This window comes from Triticum dicoccoides, chromosome 2A (assembly GCF_002162155.2).
Source record: "Triticum dicoccoides isolate Atlit2015 ecotype Zavitan chromosome 2A, WEW_v2.0, whole genome shotgun sequence".
In the NCBI taxonomy this organism is placed as follows: Eukaryota; Viridiplantae; Streptophyta; class Magnoliopsida; order Poales; family Poaceae; genus Triticum; species Triticum dicoccoides.
The window spans coordinates 670,995,067-671,015,034 of NC_041382.1; the positions used below are offsets into that span (position 1 = coordinate 670,995,067).

General features: G+C 45.8%; 1 protein-coding gene and 1 long non-coding RNA gene across 8 annotated transcripts; one reads left to right on the forward strand and one right to left on the reverse strand.

Annotated features, from left to right (window-relative positions):
• The first annotated feature begins 3,766 nt into the window (after window positions 1-3,766).
• On the forward strand, window positions 3,767-8,813 carry LOC119356109 (anthocyanin regulatory R-S protein-like). Of its 2 annotated transcripts, XM_037623015.1 has the most exons (9): window positions 3,767-3,811; window positions 4,067-4,233; window positions 4,368-4,622; window positions 4,754-4,850; window positions 5,475-5,489; window positions 5,584-5,640; window positions 7,344-8,012; window positions 8,117-8,509; window positions 8,601-8,813. In XM_037623015.1, the coding sequence occupies exons 2-9, from the start codon at window positions 4,085-4,087 to the stop codon at window positions 8,670-8,672; spliced, it is 1,707 nt and encodes a 568-aa protein (XP_037478912.1). In that variant the 5' UTR covers window positions 3,767-3,811; window positions 4,067-4,084; the 3' UTR covers window positions 8,673-8,813. The 2 variants fall into 2 exon arrangements, with proteins under 2 accessions (XP_037478912.1, XP_037478911.1); XM_037623014.1 differs by lacking the exon at window positions 3,767-3,811 and having other exon boundaries at window positions 3,832-4,233.
• A 524-nt stretch (window positions 8,814-9,337) lies between these two features.
• On the reverse strand, window positions 9,338-16,276 carry LOC119356110. 6 transcript variants are annotated; one of them, XR_005171839.1, is made up of 10 exons: window positions 15,657-16,275; window positions 13,092-13,287; window positions 12,718-12,834; window positions 12,493-12,534; window positions 11,959-12,007; window positions 11,791-11,844; window positions 10,357-10,463; window positions 10,054-10,165; window positions 9,753-9,966; window positions 9,338-9,653 (listed from the first exon to the last, which is right to left on the reverse strand). It is a non-coding gene; the product is annotated as an uncharacterized LOC119356110 (long non-coding RNA). The 6 variants fall into 6 exon arrangements; XR_005171842.1 differs by having other exon boundaries at window positions 13,092-13,109; window positions 13,198-16,275; XR_005171841.1 differs by having other exon boundaries at window positions 10,054-10,227; window positions 13,092-16,276.
• Window positions 16,277-19,968: the final 3,692 nt, after the last annotated feature.

Here is a 19,968-nt window from a genome sequence, read left to right on the forward strand (position 1 = left end):
GGGCTAGTTAAAGGAAACGGTTCGAATAATCACCGGGCCATGGCTTAATGTCATGTTGCCAAAACAAGTTAGCAGATTAGATTTGTGAAAATATTATTCTCTCTACGGTGGTATGTGGAACTTATTTTGCAGGGTCGGACACTATCCTTGTATTCAAATTCTTCTGTGGTGTATTCGGAGGAGGAACCCGCCTTGCAATGCCGAAGACAATACTGCGCGCCGGACTCGTCGTCATTGAAGCTTGGTTCAGGGGCTACTGAGGGAGTCCTGGATTAGGGGGTCTCCGGACAACCGGACTATATCCATTGGCCGAACTGTTAGACTATGAAGATACAAGATTGAATACTTCGTCTCGTGTCCGGATGGGACTCTACTTGGCTTGGAAGGCAAGCTAGGCAATACGGATATGTATATCTCCTCCTTTGTAACCGACCTTGTGTAACCCTAGCCCTTTCCGGTGTCTATATAAACCGAAGGGTTTTAGTCCGTAGGACAACATACAATCATACCATAGGCTAGCTTCTAGGGTTTAGCCTCTCTGATCTCGTGGTAGATCTACTCTTGTACTATCCATATCATCAATATTAATCAAGCAGGACGTAGGGTTTTACCTCCATCGAGAGGGCCTGAACCTGGGTAAAACATCGTGTCCCCCGCCTCCTGTTACCATCCGCCTTATACGCACAGTTCGGGACCTCCTACCCGAGATCCGACGGTTTTGACACCGATATCCACCACGTCGGACTACGAAACTCGGGCCCATCCAAAAGCCCCACCCGAAGCCTGTGTTTCTCCCTGGTCCGTCCATCCTCCTGTGCTATATATCCATACTAATGGACTCCGCCACTGCCTTTGTACCACCTTTGACATCACCCGAGCCTTTTCAGACCTCCGCTACCTCGGCTAGGTGCATGCTTTGTTTTTCCTACACCGCCATTCCACCTCGGAACCAGCTGCGACCTAGGTATCCTTCGCCCCTGCCGACGGAGTTCATGGTGGGCACCACACCCGACAAGTGTTCAATCAAATGCCGTTGCCAATTTTTGACGTTCTCGTTGTTTAGTTTGAAGCAAACACGATCGATTCGAATGAGGAGTACTTCTATGTCGAGTTCATGGATTAGTATTTGTCGGTTGAGCATGAAGGTGATGTTGAAATGGCGAATATCAGGGTGATTCTTGAAGACGCATAGTGTGCAGAGGAGCATCTTCTCAATTACAATGGTTCAATAAAGGGACTTCAAGTGTTGAAGTGATAGAGGGGACAATGCCTTATGATATCATACGATGACTGCTTTGCCCCCGATGCGCTATTCGAACCCTATTTAGGTCGCCGATTTTGGATGCGGTGGCGCGTGTTCGAACGCATCTAAAACGTGTCAGGGCCAATGATGATTACTTCAAGTTGAAGAGGGATGACATTGGAAACAGTTGGTTCTCTGATTATCAGGAGTGCATGGCTGCTATGACGATGCTTGCATATGGCACAACTCCAGATTCGACAAATGCCTCCAGATGGCTGAAATTTTGCTACTGTTGTGGTCAGGGTGTGTTTGGACTGATGTACTTGACAGAACCAAATGCCGCAGACACAAGAAAGCTCATGGAAATTGAAGAATCAAAGTGGTTTCCAGGTATTTTTGTATCCCTGGCATACACTGGAAATGAAAAAACTGCCCATATGCTCAACAGAGTCAATATCAGGGCCATTGCAAAAAAAGATTGCCATAATTCTTGAAGCGGTTTCATCACGAGACCTATGAATTTGACACTCTTTCTTTTGCATGCTTAGGTCTGACAATGACATCAACATGCCACAACGGTCTCCGTTATTTGCAAAGTTGTGGGCGAAGCTTGTACATGCACTATACCATCAATGATCACGCTTACAACATGGGATACTATCTTTATGATGGTATCTATCCTCCATGGGCGACCTTCATCAAGACCATCTCTAAGCCAAGGGGTAACAAGAAATGACACTTCGCCACAAAACAAGAAAGTGATAAAAAAGGATGTGGAGAGGGCATTTGGAGTGCTCCAAGCCCGCTTTGCAGTAGTTCGCGGACTTGCTACACTATGGGATCCAAAGACACTATGGAAGGTGATGACAACTTGGGTGATCATGCGCAACATAATTATGCAGGATGAGAGTGAGGAGTTTGCCGAGGTCTGTAATTTCAAGAGATGAGTGATCATATCCATCTTCCAAAGCAGAATCTGGCGATGTTTGATGATTTCATCCAAATGCATCAACAGATTCGCCAACGAGGAACTCATGAGCAGCTTAAGAACAATCTGGTTAAGCATTTGTGGGTGTTTGAAGGAGATAACTACAATTTATGCTCGAATAAGATGAATTCAAATTTGAGCTATTTTATTTCAAAACTTTATGTCTGGATTATAATATTCATACTAGAAGCGGCAGATGCAGCAGGACCGGCGCCCGCACAGCTCCACTCCCCTTCGGCGTCCACGCTGCTCCAATGCGACCCCTCACAGCACCTGCCGCCGACCACCTCCAGGAGCACCAAGAACGAGGGGGAAACAATGCCGCCGAAGAGAGGGCACAAATGCCGCCGACCACGCCGCAAATCACCTCAGCCCATCTCCTTCCCGAAGTAGTAACCGGCGATTGATGGACACGCGGCCACCAAGGAAGCCCCCAGCCGCCACGCCGCTTTCATCAGAAAAGACCAGAAAGCCCACATGACCGGGGCACTTACATATAGGGCCCACAAAACTGTAGAGGCCCGGCGAGGCGACCCTGTCAAAATTGGAAGCCAAAATCGGTAATGTTGCCCTCAATTGATTCTCAGCTCTCTAAAACTAGGGAATTTAGTGTTTTAGAGGATTTGAATTATTATTGCATTGGAATATTTTTCTTTCATTGTTGAAGAATTGTGTATATCTTTGATTATTTCCAGTGCTCTGGGCAGAGGAATTTTTTTGGCAGACATACATTTGATTTGATGCCTACAGTTGGATGGCCGGCGCCTCGCCCGCTATCCATGGATACGTCCGGACATGTCTACAGACATTTAGTGCCGTCCAACTGGTGATCCGCGTTGGAGCTGCCCTAAGTACATGTCTTATATGTATGGCCACAAGGACAAGGAGCCCTATATATCAAGTGGATTATGTGTCAGCTACCTCCTTGTTGAAATACATACATGTCCCAATCCCCACTAACCTCCTCCAGATTTTCACTGCGAGCCAACCACCACCTCTGTAAATCCACTTCGTAATTTTCTTCCATAGATAGAGAAGATGCATTATCATTTTGATGCCGATGGTAGATTCCTTGGTGAGGGGCCGGCAAATTAAAGGTTGTGCTGGAACACACGTACAAGACTTTCGCAGTTACACTCTAATTACTAGACTAAGTATAGTTCTCTTGGTAGAACGTCTCTGCACTACTACTGCTGACACTATAATTGCATCGGCAGGCCGTGTTTCCTTAGGCGTCGTCGACGTCGATTATTCTGCGCCAATTGGCCCTACGAATGACTTACCCCGTCACCTCACCGTCAAGCAGAAATCGGTGAGGATTTCGTGCATCTCAGTCCAGTTTTACTAAGCAGCGAGAAAACCAAGCAGGCACTACACTAGCTAGAAAGTGATGGGCCTAATTGTATGTTAGTGCAGCACAGTACTTTGATGTTGCGTCGCAGTCACTCGTTGCTCGTCTGCTGCAAGGACAGATCTATATAACATATGCCCTGGATTCTTGTACATTGCATATATAGCGGCTCCATCTTCCTCCCCGGACGACAGGTTGGCCTCTGAGCTTCTTGGTCTCCATAGCCCAAGTAAACCTTTAACAGCCTTTTAGTTGGAAGTTTCTCCTCCACTCATGGGTCATGGCTAGCTTACTTTCTTAGTTTCTTAGTTAGCGCCAGTGCAACAGAGCAAAGAGATTTCAGCTTGCATGGACTAAATTAGCTAAGAAGATGCATCATGCTTACTATGAATAGTAGAAATGAGGCTATAGCTCCATTGATTTGTTTATTTTTTGCCTCCTGGCTTGCTCTAACTTCACCTTGTTTGCATGCACGCATATGAAGGAAGGAAATAGTGTGGTAATGGCGCTGCCAGTAGTTCGTCCATGCCAGGAAGAGCCCACCCTACCGCCGCCGACGGGGACGCAATTCAGCAACCAGCTAGCTGCCGCTGTGAGGAGCATCAACTGGAGCTACGCCATATTCTGGTCCATTTCAACCAGCCGTCCAGGGTAATAATTTAATTTATACACGAAGAGTACATCCGAGTGATGACCACTCCAACTAGCTGCAATAATACTTTTCAATTTGTGAGAAGCAAGCCGTTTTCTTTCCTCTTACGATACCGGCCGTTTGTTGTGCATAGGGTTCTGACGTGGAAGGACGGGTTCTACAACGGCGAGATAAAGACGAGGAAGGTCACCAGCTCGGCGGACATCACCGCCGACCAGCTCGTCCTGCAGAGGAGCGAGCAGCTGCGGGAGCTCTACGAGTCTCTCCTGTCCGGCCAGTGCGACCACCGGGCGAGGCGTCCCGCCGCCGCGCTGTCGCCTGAGGACCTCGGGGACGCCGAATGGTACTACACCGTCTGCATGGGCTACGCCTTCCGCCCTGGTCAAGGGTATGTATCTCAAGAACAACTCTAATCCATTACCAATCCAAAGGGAGCTAGTAACTTTGTCTTGGTAAGATACTCCTATATTAGACGAAGTGCTAATTTACTGAAGATTTTTGTGTTCGCTATTTGGTCAGGTTGCCAGGCAGAAGCTTTGCGAGCAACGAGCATGTTTGGTTGTGCAATGCTCAGTGCGCAGACACCAAAACCTTCCAACGCGCGCTCTTAGCAAAGGTACATACGTTTATTTGAGCAGTTTAGCTAAATGACAGTCGACTCATTTTCGAATTAGCGTCAGTTGATTTTTGAGAATTCATCGGAGTGAGCCCGGAGGGAAGAAAGGAGAAGGAAGGGGCTCGCCGGAGGGCTACCCCATTATTTATCTTAGTGTTTAGGGTGGGGACGGTGATGGACAGCGGTGGTGTGGCGATGGTGCACTTCGCCGGAGAAAAAGCCCAGACGCGGGTGGGCCTAAAGGGATGGCGGGGGCGGCGGCTAGACAGGCGGTGGGAGGCGGTTCCGGGGAAGGTGGGGCGGCGAGGCAGTCGCGGGAGCGCCGCCGGCCGGGGGCGGCGGTGGTCGGCGGCTCGTTTGGCGATCTGGGAAGAAGGAGGTGAGGAAGAAGAAGGTCCAGACGCCGTACAATCTTCATCCAACGATCAACAACGGTGGAGTGACCCTAATTGAAAAATCAATCGATTGACGTGTAGCCGCATCCTTGGTTGAGCAATTAACTCACTCTCTAATCTGCACCCGATCTATATATGTACTCCTATATATCTTTAGCTATTGTTAACTAATATCATGATGTCCACCATGTATGGCGCCCATGCATGCTACCTCTGCCGGTTGAACCAGACGGCGTCTATCCAGGTTAGCGCACGCCATGCACTTTATCACCTGTGCATACTGTTCAGATCAGATTTCTCAACCTAACTGCACGTATCTTGGATCACATTTTTTTCAGACAGTCGCCTGCATTCCATTGATGGGTGGTGTGCTTGAGCTGGGGACAACAAACACAGTGAGTTTTCGTCCCATGATGAAGCACACGATGTTCTCCTTTTAACATATTTTCATAGTCTACTTGTATAAACTGTGTGTGGTTCTCTCCTCTCGGCACGAGCTAAGACAAACAAACTACCCAAAAAAATGGAAAGTGAACCCGGCCATACTACATAGAGTCTCTTTGTTAAAAAACACAAAGGGTGTGACTAGCTCTCAGTCGACTGAGACTTAAACAAGTCTCAGTCAAGTGACATAACATGGAAGAAAAAAAGAAAAACTATTTTTTTTACACAGATCTCATTATTAAGATCTCACGAATATATAATCGACTGAGACATAAAAGTCCCAGTTGAGTGACATTTAGTAAGATTGAAATGCAAAATGTGTCAGATATATGTATCTGTATATTTTCTTTGAATACTACATCTTTCCATATATTGCTAGACAACAAAGATAAATACTCATGCATGTGTAGATCTAAAGAGTGCAAATAGTAGATGCACTTGTATTCCCAGATCCAGACATCTGTTTTTTTTGTAGCTCACATGCATGCTACAATATCTCTTAATAAAACGTTACATATATGTACAAGAGATCTATATCTATATGTAGATTTATTTTCATAATTCTTTTGAAACATGTAACTATCATTTTGATTTTTCAAAGTTTCAGGCTGAGTAGAGTCTCAAGCTCTAGATGATGCTCTCAAGTTGACATGTCAATTGTGAACAACATGTCAATTCTCAACTGTAGGATTCAGCAATGGCGGTGAAAAAGGGTGCATACACGTCGTCCCTTACAGGGGCAAATCTCATGTGCAACAATTGGGTTGAGTTAAACCCATTAGTATATCGCAGTTGCTACTACACAGGCAACTGGAATTTTCAATTGCATCAGCTGATTTAGGAGAGAGCAACGTGTAGCCCCGAGTCACAAGACGGATGCCGTGGCAAGCGCAAACGAGGTAGCGGCGTCGCATGTGGATGGAGTCGGAGGTTGATGGGTTTGGGTGGGGTTTGCGGGCTCCTTGGTGAAATTGTGGTGCCTTTGGAGGTTTAGAGGGATAGCCGAAGGCGGCATCAGACCACATAGGCGATGTAGAGGGAAGGGAAAGGCAGTATGTCATCGGCCACGAGGAAGGGTGGGGGGCTATGTAGTCTAGTCGGTGGTACGTGGGCTGGGCCGGAGGCAATGGAGGTAGAAGGGATCATGTGGAAGAAGGGGTTCGTGGGGAAGATAAACAGTGTGTTTGGGCCAGGGAGGGTAGCCGTTGGATGTGGATCCAACGGTCCAAACATAATCGATTGAAAACTGTTTTTTTATCCGCTCCTGCGTTTTTGACGGTACCTTGGTGAAATACAACATGTTATTGTTTATCATCAAAAATTGTCTTTAAGATGAACCAAATGCTCCTATTAATTGCCTAGATTCTCCCCCATGAGGTCATGAAGACTAAAGACCAAATCAGTCCATGAGTTTTTCCAGTTCTCCACCAAACGAAATGCAAGTCATGCATGGCACAAGACAACTCTCTCTAAGGAATTCGGAAAAATGACACTATGCCTTTTCTACGCCTAAAACAAGTTCACGTCTCTCCTCTCTAAAGTCGGACCTTATTGAAAAGTAGCGGACCTTATTGAAAAGTAGTACTTTCTTTCATGGTGTTCACTCCTTTGAATAAGTTAAAATAAAACAAAGTGCTATTAATTTATTTGCTAGGTTTTGGAGGACAAGGGCATGGTAAACTGGATCGGCACATCTTTCTGGGAGCTGAAGTTCCCAACATGCTCGAAGTCGGAGGAGCCGAACTCCATCCCATCAGTAGACGATACTGGGGACGCTGACATCGTGTTCGATGTCCTCAACCATAACACCATGGCCATGATGATACCCAGGGAACTTGAGCTAGGGGAGGTCGAGTGCCTATCCGACGACAACCTTGAGCGAATCACGAAGGAGATCAACGGGTTCTACGGCCTCTACGATGAGCTGGACGTGGGTGCTCTCGAGGAAAACTGGACCATGGGTGGGTGTTTTGAGATCATGTCTTCGCCGGAAGTGCCGCCGGCGCGTGCCGCCACCAATGGGATCACTAATGGTGCTGTCACTTTGAGCTCCGTTGAACCCTCTCGCTCATCATGCTTTACGGCTTGGAAGAGATCGTGGGACTCGGCCGAAGACATGGCTACGCTGGTCGCCAGAGAGACACAGAAGTTGCTGAAGAAAGCTTTGGCCGGTGGTGCATGGGAAAATAATGGTGGCGACGACACCGCGAGAGCTCAGGAAAGTACCAACACCAAAAACCATGTTATTTCGGAGAGGAGGCGTCGGGAGAAGCTCAACGAGATGTTTCTGATTCTCAAGTCATTGGTCCCGTCCATTCACAAGGTAACACGTACACGCACACCACCAAAAAGTAAAAGAAAAGAAAAAAAGTACTAGATGGATGTGTTTCATACTCTTTTCTCTTTTTTTTCTGATTGTGATTGCAGGTGGACAAGGCATCCATCCTAGCTGAGACGATAACCTATCTCAGAGAGCTGGAACAGAAGGTGGAGGAGCTAGGATCCAACAGGGCGGCCATAACAACAGCTGTCAGAAAACGCCATGAAGTCGGCGGGAAGAAGGTGTTAGCTCGTTCTAAGAGAAAGGCATCAGAGCTCGGCGGGGACGACACGGAGAGGGTGCTCCCCAAGGACGACGGCCTGAGCAGTGTCATCAACATCACCGTGACTGACAACGAGGTGCTCCTGGAGGTGCAATGCCGGTGGAAGGAGCTGCTGATGACACAAGTGTTCGACGCCATCAAGAGCCTCCGCCTGGACGTGCTCTCCGTGCGCGCGTCGACGCCCGACGACCTCCTCGCTCTCAAGATACGAGCTCAGGTCTGGGAATAAGCTTGTTCTGGCAATAGAGATGCACCATTAACGGGAGGCCAATATTGATTTACCGACGAGCTTTGGTGAACTGTTGCAGTTTGCCGGTCCTGGCGTCGTGGAAACTGGGATGATTAGCGAAGCACTTCAGAGAGCTATTCGCAGGCCATGAAAGGATGTTGTTGAAAGCGTGACACTGGTACCGTAGATTCGTAAATTTGGTGGCTATCGGCAACCCTTCATGAAGTTGATAGGAGTAGCGACAGATGTTGCTAAGATGATGATTTCAAAAGTTATGAATAATTAATAAAATAAATGCATGCATTGCCTAGATGCAGAGGCTGGGGGTTTTTCATCTTTTCTAAAAATAAAATCAAATCAAATGCAGCAGGTCTGAACTAACAACTCAGGTGGCAAATGCTATCTCGTGCACAGCTCACAAACAACAATTAACATGGATTAAACACATGGAACCATGAACATGTATTGCCGAGGTGATGCAAAGGTAAATACACACTTACGGGCCGAGGAGGCAGGCGAACGTGGGGCGTGATGGCCCAAATACACTCGTGATCACCCCCTCTGTCCCGGTGCCGAGCAGATCAGCACACAAGCAGTAAATCACGTGATGAAACTTCGCCATGGTCAACTGTACTTAATAATTTGCTGAAGCATGCTCTGTCTTTAGTGTACCCACACACACCCTTCATATATACTAGTGGTTGGGGCGCGCCCGTGGCGCGCCGTTTGAGCGGAAGCAAGGCGGTGCTAAGTAGGACGTGCCCCTTCTATTATCCTATTTAAAGTAGTGTGTTTTGTATATATGCAATGTTGCTATGAAAAAACTGACATTTATAATAGAAGAAACCAGCGGAAATGCAACACATCTGGATCTCTATATATTTATTGATGTATCATGTGAAAGAAACTGAAATTCCATGTCAGGTTAATAGCATCAGGAGCATATATCTTGCTGTTTGGCAAAATAAGATATATCAATATAAATTGTGCATGTGTCCGCCCCGGTAGCAGCGAGCCCTTGATGCCTCCCTCCAACCATGTGGCCGACAACCAGAGGAGCACGCTCGCCTTGTCCGCTATGCACTACATCACCCGGTGCACGTCGCCGATGAGTCGCCACATCCTTGCCCGCCTATACATAGAAGACAGCAACAAGAAACATCAATCAAACACATGCGGCAGCAGTGTTCTTGGGGATATCAATCGAGCACACTATAATAAAAACACGTACTTTTGGATGAGCTCCGCAAGCTGCGGGCTCATCGTGGACGGCGACGACCCTCTGGGACAGGGCGTTGACAGAGGTGAGGGAGATGTTGAGCTTGATCCGGTGGTCACTGATGGCAGCTTTGGTCCTCTTGATGGCGAACGACTCCGCACCATTGGCGCCCTGGCTCCTCAGGCGTGCACACTTCTTCTCGTACGACAGCCGGACACGTTTCTGCCTACAAATGCATTCCACTTCATAATTTTGGCTTGACTGGTTCTAAACTTCTAATGATTATACAAATTTTTGGAGAAGTGAGTGGTACCCTGACTTTTAGGCTCTCCTTGTGGCTCTGGAAGAGCAGGAATGGCTCCGACAAAGCTTCACAGACGCCAACTTGCACGTCGCCTTGGTTCCTCTCGGAGCAGTTGGTTGGACTATATGTACAGGATAGCAATGATCAATGCTACAGTCTACCGTGTACTTATATTCCATGAATCTGTTTTCTCAAATCAGTTATCAAAAGAATTAATCCTTAATTTTAGGCCACCTCATTTTGTTTCAGAGCTTCCATACGAAAGAGACAACAATTAGGAACAAAAAGAAATACTTGTAAAAAATAGAAAACCTGCTTCATGTTCTTCTTTGCTGCAAGGACTTTCTTCAGCAAACATCAATCCATCAAGGGTTCCATTCCCAATTCAAGTTTTTTGCTTCTGAAAACAGTTGTCATTCCTACATGCATTAATATTTTGTTAGTTTAATCTAAGATTAAATTTTGGCACAAAATACAATGACCTCAAGCGTGATATATATGCATAGATTAAACCCGATCCATCCATGGAAACACCCACTTCTTCGTTACAGGGGGTATATATGAATCTGTAAAACGTTCAGCTGCTTGGACTTCCAAAAATCAGCTACCAACAATGGTAGAAGGTTCAGTAAAAAGAGTTCATCTAGAGGATGCAAAAATAAATAAAAAATCAGAAAAACATCTAGAGGATGTAAAGCATCAGGATGCAACTAAGGCGGTAAGGTGCGCTACTGATTAGGCTACCATACTTGTTACTTATTGGCGTTGTGGGTATGGCATGTGCATAGCAGTATTACTAAACTTATTTTAGCAAGAAGACAGGCAGTACAGATGAGTGGCAGGTCCATGTTGCTGGTTAAAAATCACATTCAAAAACCAAAGCAAGTTTAGGGGTTTGATATATATTAATAGTCTTGTATTAACAGAGAAGCAGCAGTCTTAAAGGGATCAGAAGTAAATGAATGAATGATCCCTCATGCTTTATCAAACTTGTAATTCTTCTTTGTTATCTTGATTCAAAATGTTTCATGATGTCACTTAATTTATACTACAGATTTTTTTCTAACATGGGAATTTGCTAAGAATAGAGATTGATCCTGAAACAAATCGATAGTTAACTTAACTGAAGCTAGGTACTATTTCCTGAACCAAACATCAAATAAAAAGTACTCCCTCCGTCCCAAAATAAGTGACTCAACTTTGTACTAACTTTGTACTAATGAAACTTGTAATTCTTCTTTGTTATCTTGATTCAAAATGTTTCATGATGTCACTTAATTTATACTACAAATTTTTTCTAACATGGGAATTTGCTAAGAATAGAGATTGATCCTGAAACAAATCGATAGTTAACTTAACTGAAGCTAGGTACTATTTCCTGAACCAAACATCAAATAAAAAGTACTCCCTCCGTCCCAAAATAAGTGACTCAACTTTGTACTAGTACAAAGTTGAGTCACTTAGTACAAAGTTGAGTCACTTATTTTGGGACGGAGGGAGTAGTAGATTGCCAAGTACAGATTTTGCCAAGTATGACAGGCAAACAAGTTGCTAATTGCAAGTGCTAGCCAATTTATCTACCACCATTTCTACCTAACGAGTTATGCAAGGGTGGTTAGCTTGTACCTGTCAGCCCCTAACATGGATTCTAGTTACTGGAATCATTTGTGGCAATAATGCAAATTCTAATAGATGAGCGCTGCAATGTCAAGTGTAGAACAACATATTCAGAAGCACGACACTCACCACACTTTGCCCTGATTCTTGAGTGAATGCAAGAGCCATGAGCAATGTGGCAGACTGTTAATCCAAAGGACAACAAAAAAAATCTCAAGAACTAAAGGAAGTTGGTGTGACTCATATTTAGCTTTACTTGAAGATAACAAATCTGCTTATGACCAGACTATAAAATACCAGCAAGCCCATCTAGCCCAGCGCCAGCGAGGTTTGAATGCCGAGTTCTCTAAACAAAGAAGAGGACAATCCTTAGTGATCTAGAAACTGTTCAGTTCAAAAAGACATAGTAGTACAGTAACATTTTGAGCTAAAGAAATCTTTAAATAAGGAAAACTTGCGATCTGGAAACTTTTCAGTTAAAAAAGACATAGTAGTACAACAACAATTTGATCCGAAGAAATCTTTAGAAAATGAAAAGTTGGGATCTGGAAACTTTTCAGTTCAAAAAGACATAGTAGTACAACAACATTTTGAGCTGAAGAAATCTTTAAATAAGGAACACTTGCTTTGGTGATGTCCTTGTGTAATAATTCCAAATCTTTGTTGTACTTTGGAAAAGGCAGCATCCATTATCATTTGCAACATAGTAGTGGTAACTGAAATTAAAATGTACCCAGACATGAAAATTTCTCTTTTTCCTTTATTACTATTAAATAATATGCCAAGATAACTCCATATAGAATTCTAACATGATGTGGGAAGAAAGTTCACCGAGCTATTTCAGATCATGTAAACTGAAGGCTGTTACATATCCTGCAGCCAGAATAATAACATAGGCAAATGAGTTAAATTAGTATCAGTACACAACAGTTCAGAGCAGGAAAAAATGATCAGATGGGTGTTCTGAATTGAAATTTTAGATCCCATACAACACAAAAAGGCTCATTTCCAACAACCCAACAAATTCATGAAACGATGATGCATGGCAAGACTTACTGAAGGTGTGGAACCATCGTATGGATTTTATCCTGCCTTGCAATCTACCAAAAGCCTTTTGGCATTCTGGATGTATGATGTCAGTCCACCAGGATAGCTTGAATTAAGTTAGCAAACCTGCACAATGAAAACTTTAGCAGGAAAAGAACAATCTTTACTTTCTTACGCACTTGTTCATATGAAATCCCATTGACTTCAAACAGAAAGCTACTAACAGACAAGTTCGCATGTGACTTTCATATAAAAACTTATCACAATAAAGTAGTTAGATATTTTTGGTAGTTTGTTGGTAAAAATATCCCTCGCAAGTATGAGATCCATCATCCATCCAACATAGGCAGTGAAATATTTCAAGGATACAACCCAAGACACACCTGGTCAAAGAAGCTTTTCTTCTTGTTGTCATCAACACAGCTAGAAAGTTCATTATGTAGTCAGGCACCTATAAAAATGACCAGATGATATCAATAAGCCAAGAACCTTATATTCTCCACACCATATAAATAGGTTGGCTCGAACGATTTGCTTCTTTTCTCAAACCGCTTTCACTACATATTTGCGTCAGGAAACCTTCACGAAGAAAATAAAACTGACTTTAGAAATAAAGAAAAAGAAATTTACTCATGCAGTAAAGAGCATTAAGCAACCAACAGATCACCTCCAAAGAATGAAAGAAAAACAAAAGTATACATTCGGGAAATCTCAAATTTAGGCCAGGTTCTAATTTGGAAGTTTAGTACCTTAAGATCCATGTGAATAAGCTACAGGTCGTATAATTGCAGAGGTAAGAAATATAGAATTGTTATGTATAGATACAAAATAAGAAGAAAAGAATAGGTGTTAGAACTGGCAGGTACAAACATAAGGAAACAATTTAGCACAGCACAGCAAGGATTCAACACAGCAGTAATTTGTCTAGTAGAACAAATTGCAGAATTAAACTGTATACTCAACTATGTTTGGTTGATTGGTTCACAATGTATATGATCTTGTTTAAAAGTCTTGAGTTTAAAAGGGAACAGAGATTGCAGCTGATAATATAATCTTGAGTTTAAAAATCATATGCATTGTTAATACAGGTGGATTAGGTACACTATCAACACATCATTCTACCATAGGTGCTCGTGCCGCTTGATACTTCCTCTTAAAGGTTCCCACTCCACCTAAAATGCCAAGACACATGGGGAATTATAGCTAGCAGTGTTCTACTAAACTTTTCTTTAAAAACGAAATGACATATTTTTCATGAAGAAATGAAAGATCAATTATTTATTATTTCAGTGCCTATGAGCAAAGTTGAAGGATTCACCCCGGCCATACTCATAGAACCTAATAGTTAAACAGTACTGTGTTATTTATTAACCTGATAACATCATAGTTTTAGCTAGGTCCTGACATTCAAATCCCTAGTTGGACACTATCACAGACCATGGGGTGATGCAACACAGAAAATATATGTGAGCATTCTAAAATCATAACCAAATTGAAAGAAGATTTATCATGTCCTTAACATGTACATTATTCTTTTCATTTTATCACAAAAACAGGAAAGTGAGTGTATTCGATAATATATGTTTAGGATATTTAAGAAGCAAACTATATGGAACAACAAAGGTTGTAAATATACCTAAAAAAGGAATTGTAAACAACAGAACCAAGAAGCTGCATATGTATTTGTTACTTCAACCATGAACCCAAATTCCTGACTACGTAAGAAACATTTTTGAGATTCTAAATCATCTTTGGAAGAACACTGGCCCTCTAATGATATTGGAATATTGCCTCAGCATCAGGATCATGTTTAATCCTTATTTCTATCTCAACACCATCAGCCAACACAAAGGGATCAGCAGTCAAATCCATCAATCTGCTAACCTCCAGGAGAGACAGAGAGACTAAATAAACATCCAATCCTAGAACTGACAAAATCTACACACAAACGAATTTACATCAGCCTCTCAATTTCATATCCTGCAATAAATTAAACACGAATTCGGCCACTACAAAGCGCATCAATCGAGAACAACCTCCTAAATGCTCAATATACAAAATCCAAACAGATGTTAGATCGATGCAGGAAAGCTATATCATCATAGCCATTCATGAACATGATAGGAAGGAAAGCGTTATCTTGACATCTGAACTTTCCCTATATGACCCATAAGTTGAAACCAGTAAAGAAGTGGGGAGTAACCAAAAGTACAAACTGATAAGTAGATAAATAGTATAGTAGAAGATATTATAAAAAGTAAAACAACAATTGAAACAAGCAAACTGACCCAAACCCGATAAAATAACCTAAAATAAACTATCCAAGGGACAGCAGAATGATCACAGCCATTCAAGGAAAAGTAAAAACAGAAAAAGAAAAAGTCTGAATGCACCAAACTGGTTCCCACCATGGAAAACAAAATCATGAGAAGGCAAACCAAACACCACGAGAGGTGATATGTCATATGTGCGTAGCTGCTCTTAATGAGATAGCAGATGCCACAACCACAAAAATTCATCACTTTTAAACATAAAAGGGGTAAATAAATGTGTAGAGGCCACAATATTAGTTGCATTGAGATTTGAGAGGGCTCAGATTCGCCTTTGATAGATCATACAACCTAGATCCACGACTCCACCATCTTCTTGCACCAGATCAATCCCCACCACTGAAGTCGAGCTCCTCTGGTTATCACTCAAAGAGTGACCATCCAAGAGAGAGCCGTCAATATTCAGTGAGAATAAAAAGGTTCCAAAAGAGGAGGGAGTGGGTTTTTTATGCCCACAGGTCCTCGAATAATCAAACACAAGTTTATGTCAGCCATGTTTTATCATCATCGCCCCAGATATGTTTCCAACATGGTTCATTTTGTGCTGAACTTTTCCAAATAAGTCAAAACAGTGATTTCGGCCGCAACATGTGTGTGCGAGAGAGATGTGGGTCGTACTGAATCCAAAACAAAATGCAGCCGAGCTGCGAGAAATCCATCGACGGGGGCTTAGATCGCGTGCCAGATCGAGCAAGCCCTCGACCGAAACGCACCACGAGCCCCACCGCTCGGTCCCTAGTCCGCACGGCCGCGGACGCCTCCCGTACCGGCGGCAGCCCAGAGGGGCCCCCAAGCCGATGCACGATATGGCACGGGGCGAGGGGGTGCCCCCGAGGAACGGCGACCCGGCGAGCCCGTCGGTCGGTAGCTGGCCGGCGCTGGCGGCTCCCTCCATCATCGCTGCAGTTTGGGGAGGGACGCGGTCGGCGGGATTCCCATCCACCACCAGCCGCCGCAGCTCCGCCTCCACCTCCGCGCACCCGCGTCCGAGCTGCATCCGCAGCCGCACTTTGCTGCGTGCGCCGGCTTGGCCCACCTCATCGAGTCACAGGGGAATAAGAGAGGGGAGTAGGAGATGACGATTGGGTTGGATGCCACCGGAGGAAGAGGCGGCGACGGCGCTAAATCGGCCGAGGAAGGTGAGGGGCTGGAGCGGCAGCGTTAGGGGAGGAGGAGGCCGCCGGTGGTGGGATTGGAGCGGCGGCAGGGTTGGGGTTGGGTTGAGGCACCGCTGCGCGCTGCGGCTGCTGCTCCCCTATACACGCTAACCCCCGATCTCCTTTTCCCTCTCGCCCAATCGCTATTGTGTTTTATTTTTGTCGTACCTGTGATGACGTGGCTATCGCGAGGAGACGCCTTTGATGCACAGCTGAATGGTTTTAATGTGCATCTATATGCATGATCCGTACAGTAAACCCTACCAAGGCAGGAGGCACAGCGGTGCAAGGCCGGTGACGTTTCTCGCAAGGAAAAGTATCAAGCATGGAGAGCATGTGGCACCTCAACAAACAGAAACCATCAGGCGCTGATCAATCAACTCGCGGACGTACAAATCAATGAAGACCGGATCCACCATAGGCCACGGCTCATCTGACCGCGATTTCAGATCAAGTTCCCCATTCGCCTATGAGTTGAAACTTCGCCTGCGCAGAGACAATGATTGGGATCAGATTTGCTCCCGTCGATTTCCATCTAAGAAAGTGACTCGTGATACTGAAGAGCAGTATGGATCCGAATCACTCTGAGCCTTAACAATGAAGTGTAGACAGTAATGATTCTATTTTTTGAATGTTGGTAGTAGATCTACCAAATTCATTGATCAGGAGAAAAAGAGTTGGTCCAGTTTGTAAGAGAAACCGGACCCAAAAACCATACAACCGGGGCCTTTCGGCAAACAACACACACATCCACACGAGCCACGGGTCCCTCTGCCCGGATCCACCTCCAAAACGATGCTCCCAAGAGAGAATGCGACGCTAAATAGCGCTGCCATCGTTCGATCTAAACTAGATCAAGGATTTTCCCGGGAGCACGTCGGGAAAGGCAAGGTGAGAGCAGCTACTCGATGCCTCCAACGAGGGAGCGGCGCCTGAAAGCGCCGCTATCGATGACTCTAGCCGCAACCGGAGTACGACTTTCGCCGGCAGTCTCACCTGCATAGTCCGAGCCTAGGATCCGGTCAGCCTACACACCTAACCACTACATCTGCCTCCACGGCCAACCGCACCTCCCCGGTAAGCTCGACGTGCTTCCAACCTAGCATCCATGGCCCCCACTGGACGGAGGATGCAACCCCCAACAGTGCCATTCGTCTCCCATCAGAAGGATGCAACCAAACACGACGCCATTCGTCTCCTCGAGGATGCAACGCCTGCCGGCCATTCCTCTCCCGACGAAGGATGCAACAATCGCAGCGAGGCCATTCCTCTCCCTCCAGCCACCACCATCTCGTCCTCCCATCCGAAGCAGCGTCGAGCTTACCGAACCACCATCAAGAGGATGTAACACCGAGCAAGGATGCCATTCATCTCCCACAACTTCTCCTGCGCAAAGAACAACAAGCGCACTCGCCGCCCCGGAACAGACTGCGGCCACCCAACTACACCGCCAACTGCCGCCGAGCGCGAACCGCAACCGCATCATGGCGCGAAACGTGGCCAGCAGTTGCGGACGACCAGCGAACTGACGAGCACATTGGCCTTCCCCACACGGGCTCAGCACGACCGCGCCAGATTTGCGCCAACTCGCTGCACACCCCTCTCCACCTCGCGCTCCGGTGGCCACGCCAGATCCGCGCCGCCCTGTTGCAGTCCTCCCTCCACCTCGCGCGCCGGCGGCCGCGCCGGATCCGCGCCAGCCGGCTGCACTCCCCCCTCCACCTCGTGGGCCGGTGGCCGCGCCAGATGCACGCCGCGCGCGCCAAGGCGCAGCAAGGACGCGCCCTCCCTACGCGCACACCGACGACTACGTCACCCGCCAGCCAGGAACCCGACGGCGCCTCATCGAGATCCACATCCCCGTGGCCTAGCTGAAGGAAATATGCCCTAGAGGCAATAATAAAGTTATTATTTATTTCCTTATATATCATGATAAAAGTTTATTATTCATGCTAGAATTGTATTAACCGGAAACAAAATACATGTGTGAATACATAGACAAACAGAGTGTCACTAGTATGCCTCTACTAGACTAGCTTGTTAATCAAAGATGGTTTTGTTTCCTAACCATGGACAAAGAGTTGTCATTTGATTAACAGGATCACATCATTAGATGAATGATCTGATTGACATGACCCATTCCATTAGCTTAGCACCCGATCGTTTAGTATGTTGCTATTGCTTTTTTCATGACTTATACATGTTCCTATGACTATGAGATTATGCAACTCCCGTTTACCGGAGGAACACTTTGTGTGCTACCAAACGTCACAACGTAACTGGGTGATTATAAAGGAGCTCTACAGGTGTCTCCAAAGGTACATGTTGGGTTGGCGTATTTCGAGATTAGGATTTGTCACTCCGATTGTCGGAGAGGTATCTCTGGGCCCTCTCGGTAATGCACATCACATAAGCCTTGCAAGCATTGCAACTAATGAGTTAGTTGTGAGATGATGTATTACGGAACGAGTAAAGAGACTTGCCGGTAACGAGATTGAACTAGGTATTGGATACCGACGATCGAATCTCGGGCAAGTAACATACCGATGACAAAGGGAACAACGTATGTTGTTATGCGGTCTGACCGATAAAAGATCTTCGTAGAATATGTAGGAGCCAATATGAGCATCCAGGTTCCGCTATTGGTTATTGACCAGAGACGTTTCTCGGTCATGTCTACATTGTTCTCGAACCCGTAGGGTCTGCACGCTTAAGGTTACGATGATAGTTATATTATGAGTTTATGCATTTTGATGTACCGAAGGTTGTTCGGAGTCCCGGATGTGATCACGGACATGACGAGGAGTCTCGAAATGGTCGAGACATAAAGATTGATATATTGGAAGCCTATGTTTGGATATCGGAAGTGTTCCGGGTGAAATCGGGATTTTACCGGAGTACCGGGAGGTTACCGGAACCCCCCGGGAGGTATATGGGCCTTAGTGGACCTTAGTGGAAGAGAGGAGAGGTGGACATAGATGGGCCACGCTCCCCTCCCCCCTTGGTCCGAATTGGACAAGGAGAGGGGGCCGGCCCCCCTTCCTCCTCTCTCTTCTCTTCCCCCCCTCCACGAATCCTATTCCAACTAGGAAAGGGGGGAGTCCTACTCCCTAGGACTCCTCCTGGCGCGCCTCTCCTGGCCGGCCGGCCCCCCTCCCTTGAACCTTTATATATGGAGGCAGGGGCACCCCCTAGAGACACAAGTTGATCCACGTGATCATATTCTTAGCCGTGTGCGGTGCCCCCTTCCACCATAGTCCTCGATAATATTGTAGCTGTGCTTAGGCGAAGCCCTGCGACAGTAGTACATCAAGATCGTCACCACGCCGTCGTCCTGATGGAACTCTTCCCCGACACTTTGCTGGATCAGAGTCCGGGGATCGTCATCGAGCTGAACGTGTGCTAGAACTCGGAGGTGCCGTAGTTTCGGTGCTTGATCGGTCGGGCCGTGAAGACGTACGACTACATCAACCAAGTTAACGCTTCCGTTGTCGATCTACAAGGGTACGTAGATCATACTCTCCCCCTGTCGTTGCTATGCATCACCATGATCTCGCGTGTGCGTAGGAATTTTTTTGAAATTACTATGAATCCCAACAGTGGTATCCGAGCCTAGGTTTTATATGTTGATGTTATATGCACGAGTAGAACATAAGTGAGTTGTGGGCGATATAAGTCATACTGCTTACCAGCATGTCATACTTTGGTTCGGCGGTATTGTTGGACGAAGCAGCCCGGACCTACATTACGCGTACGCTTACGCGAGACCGGTT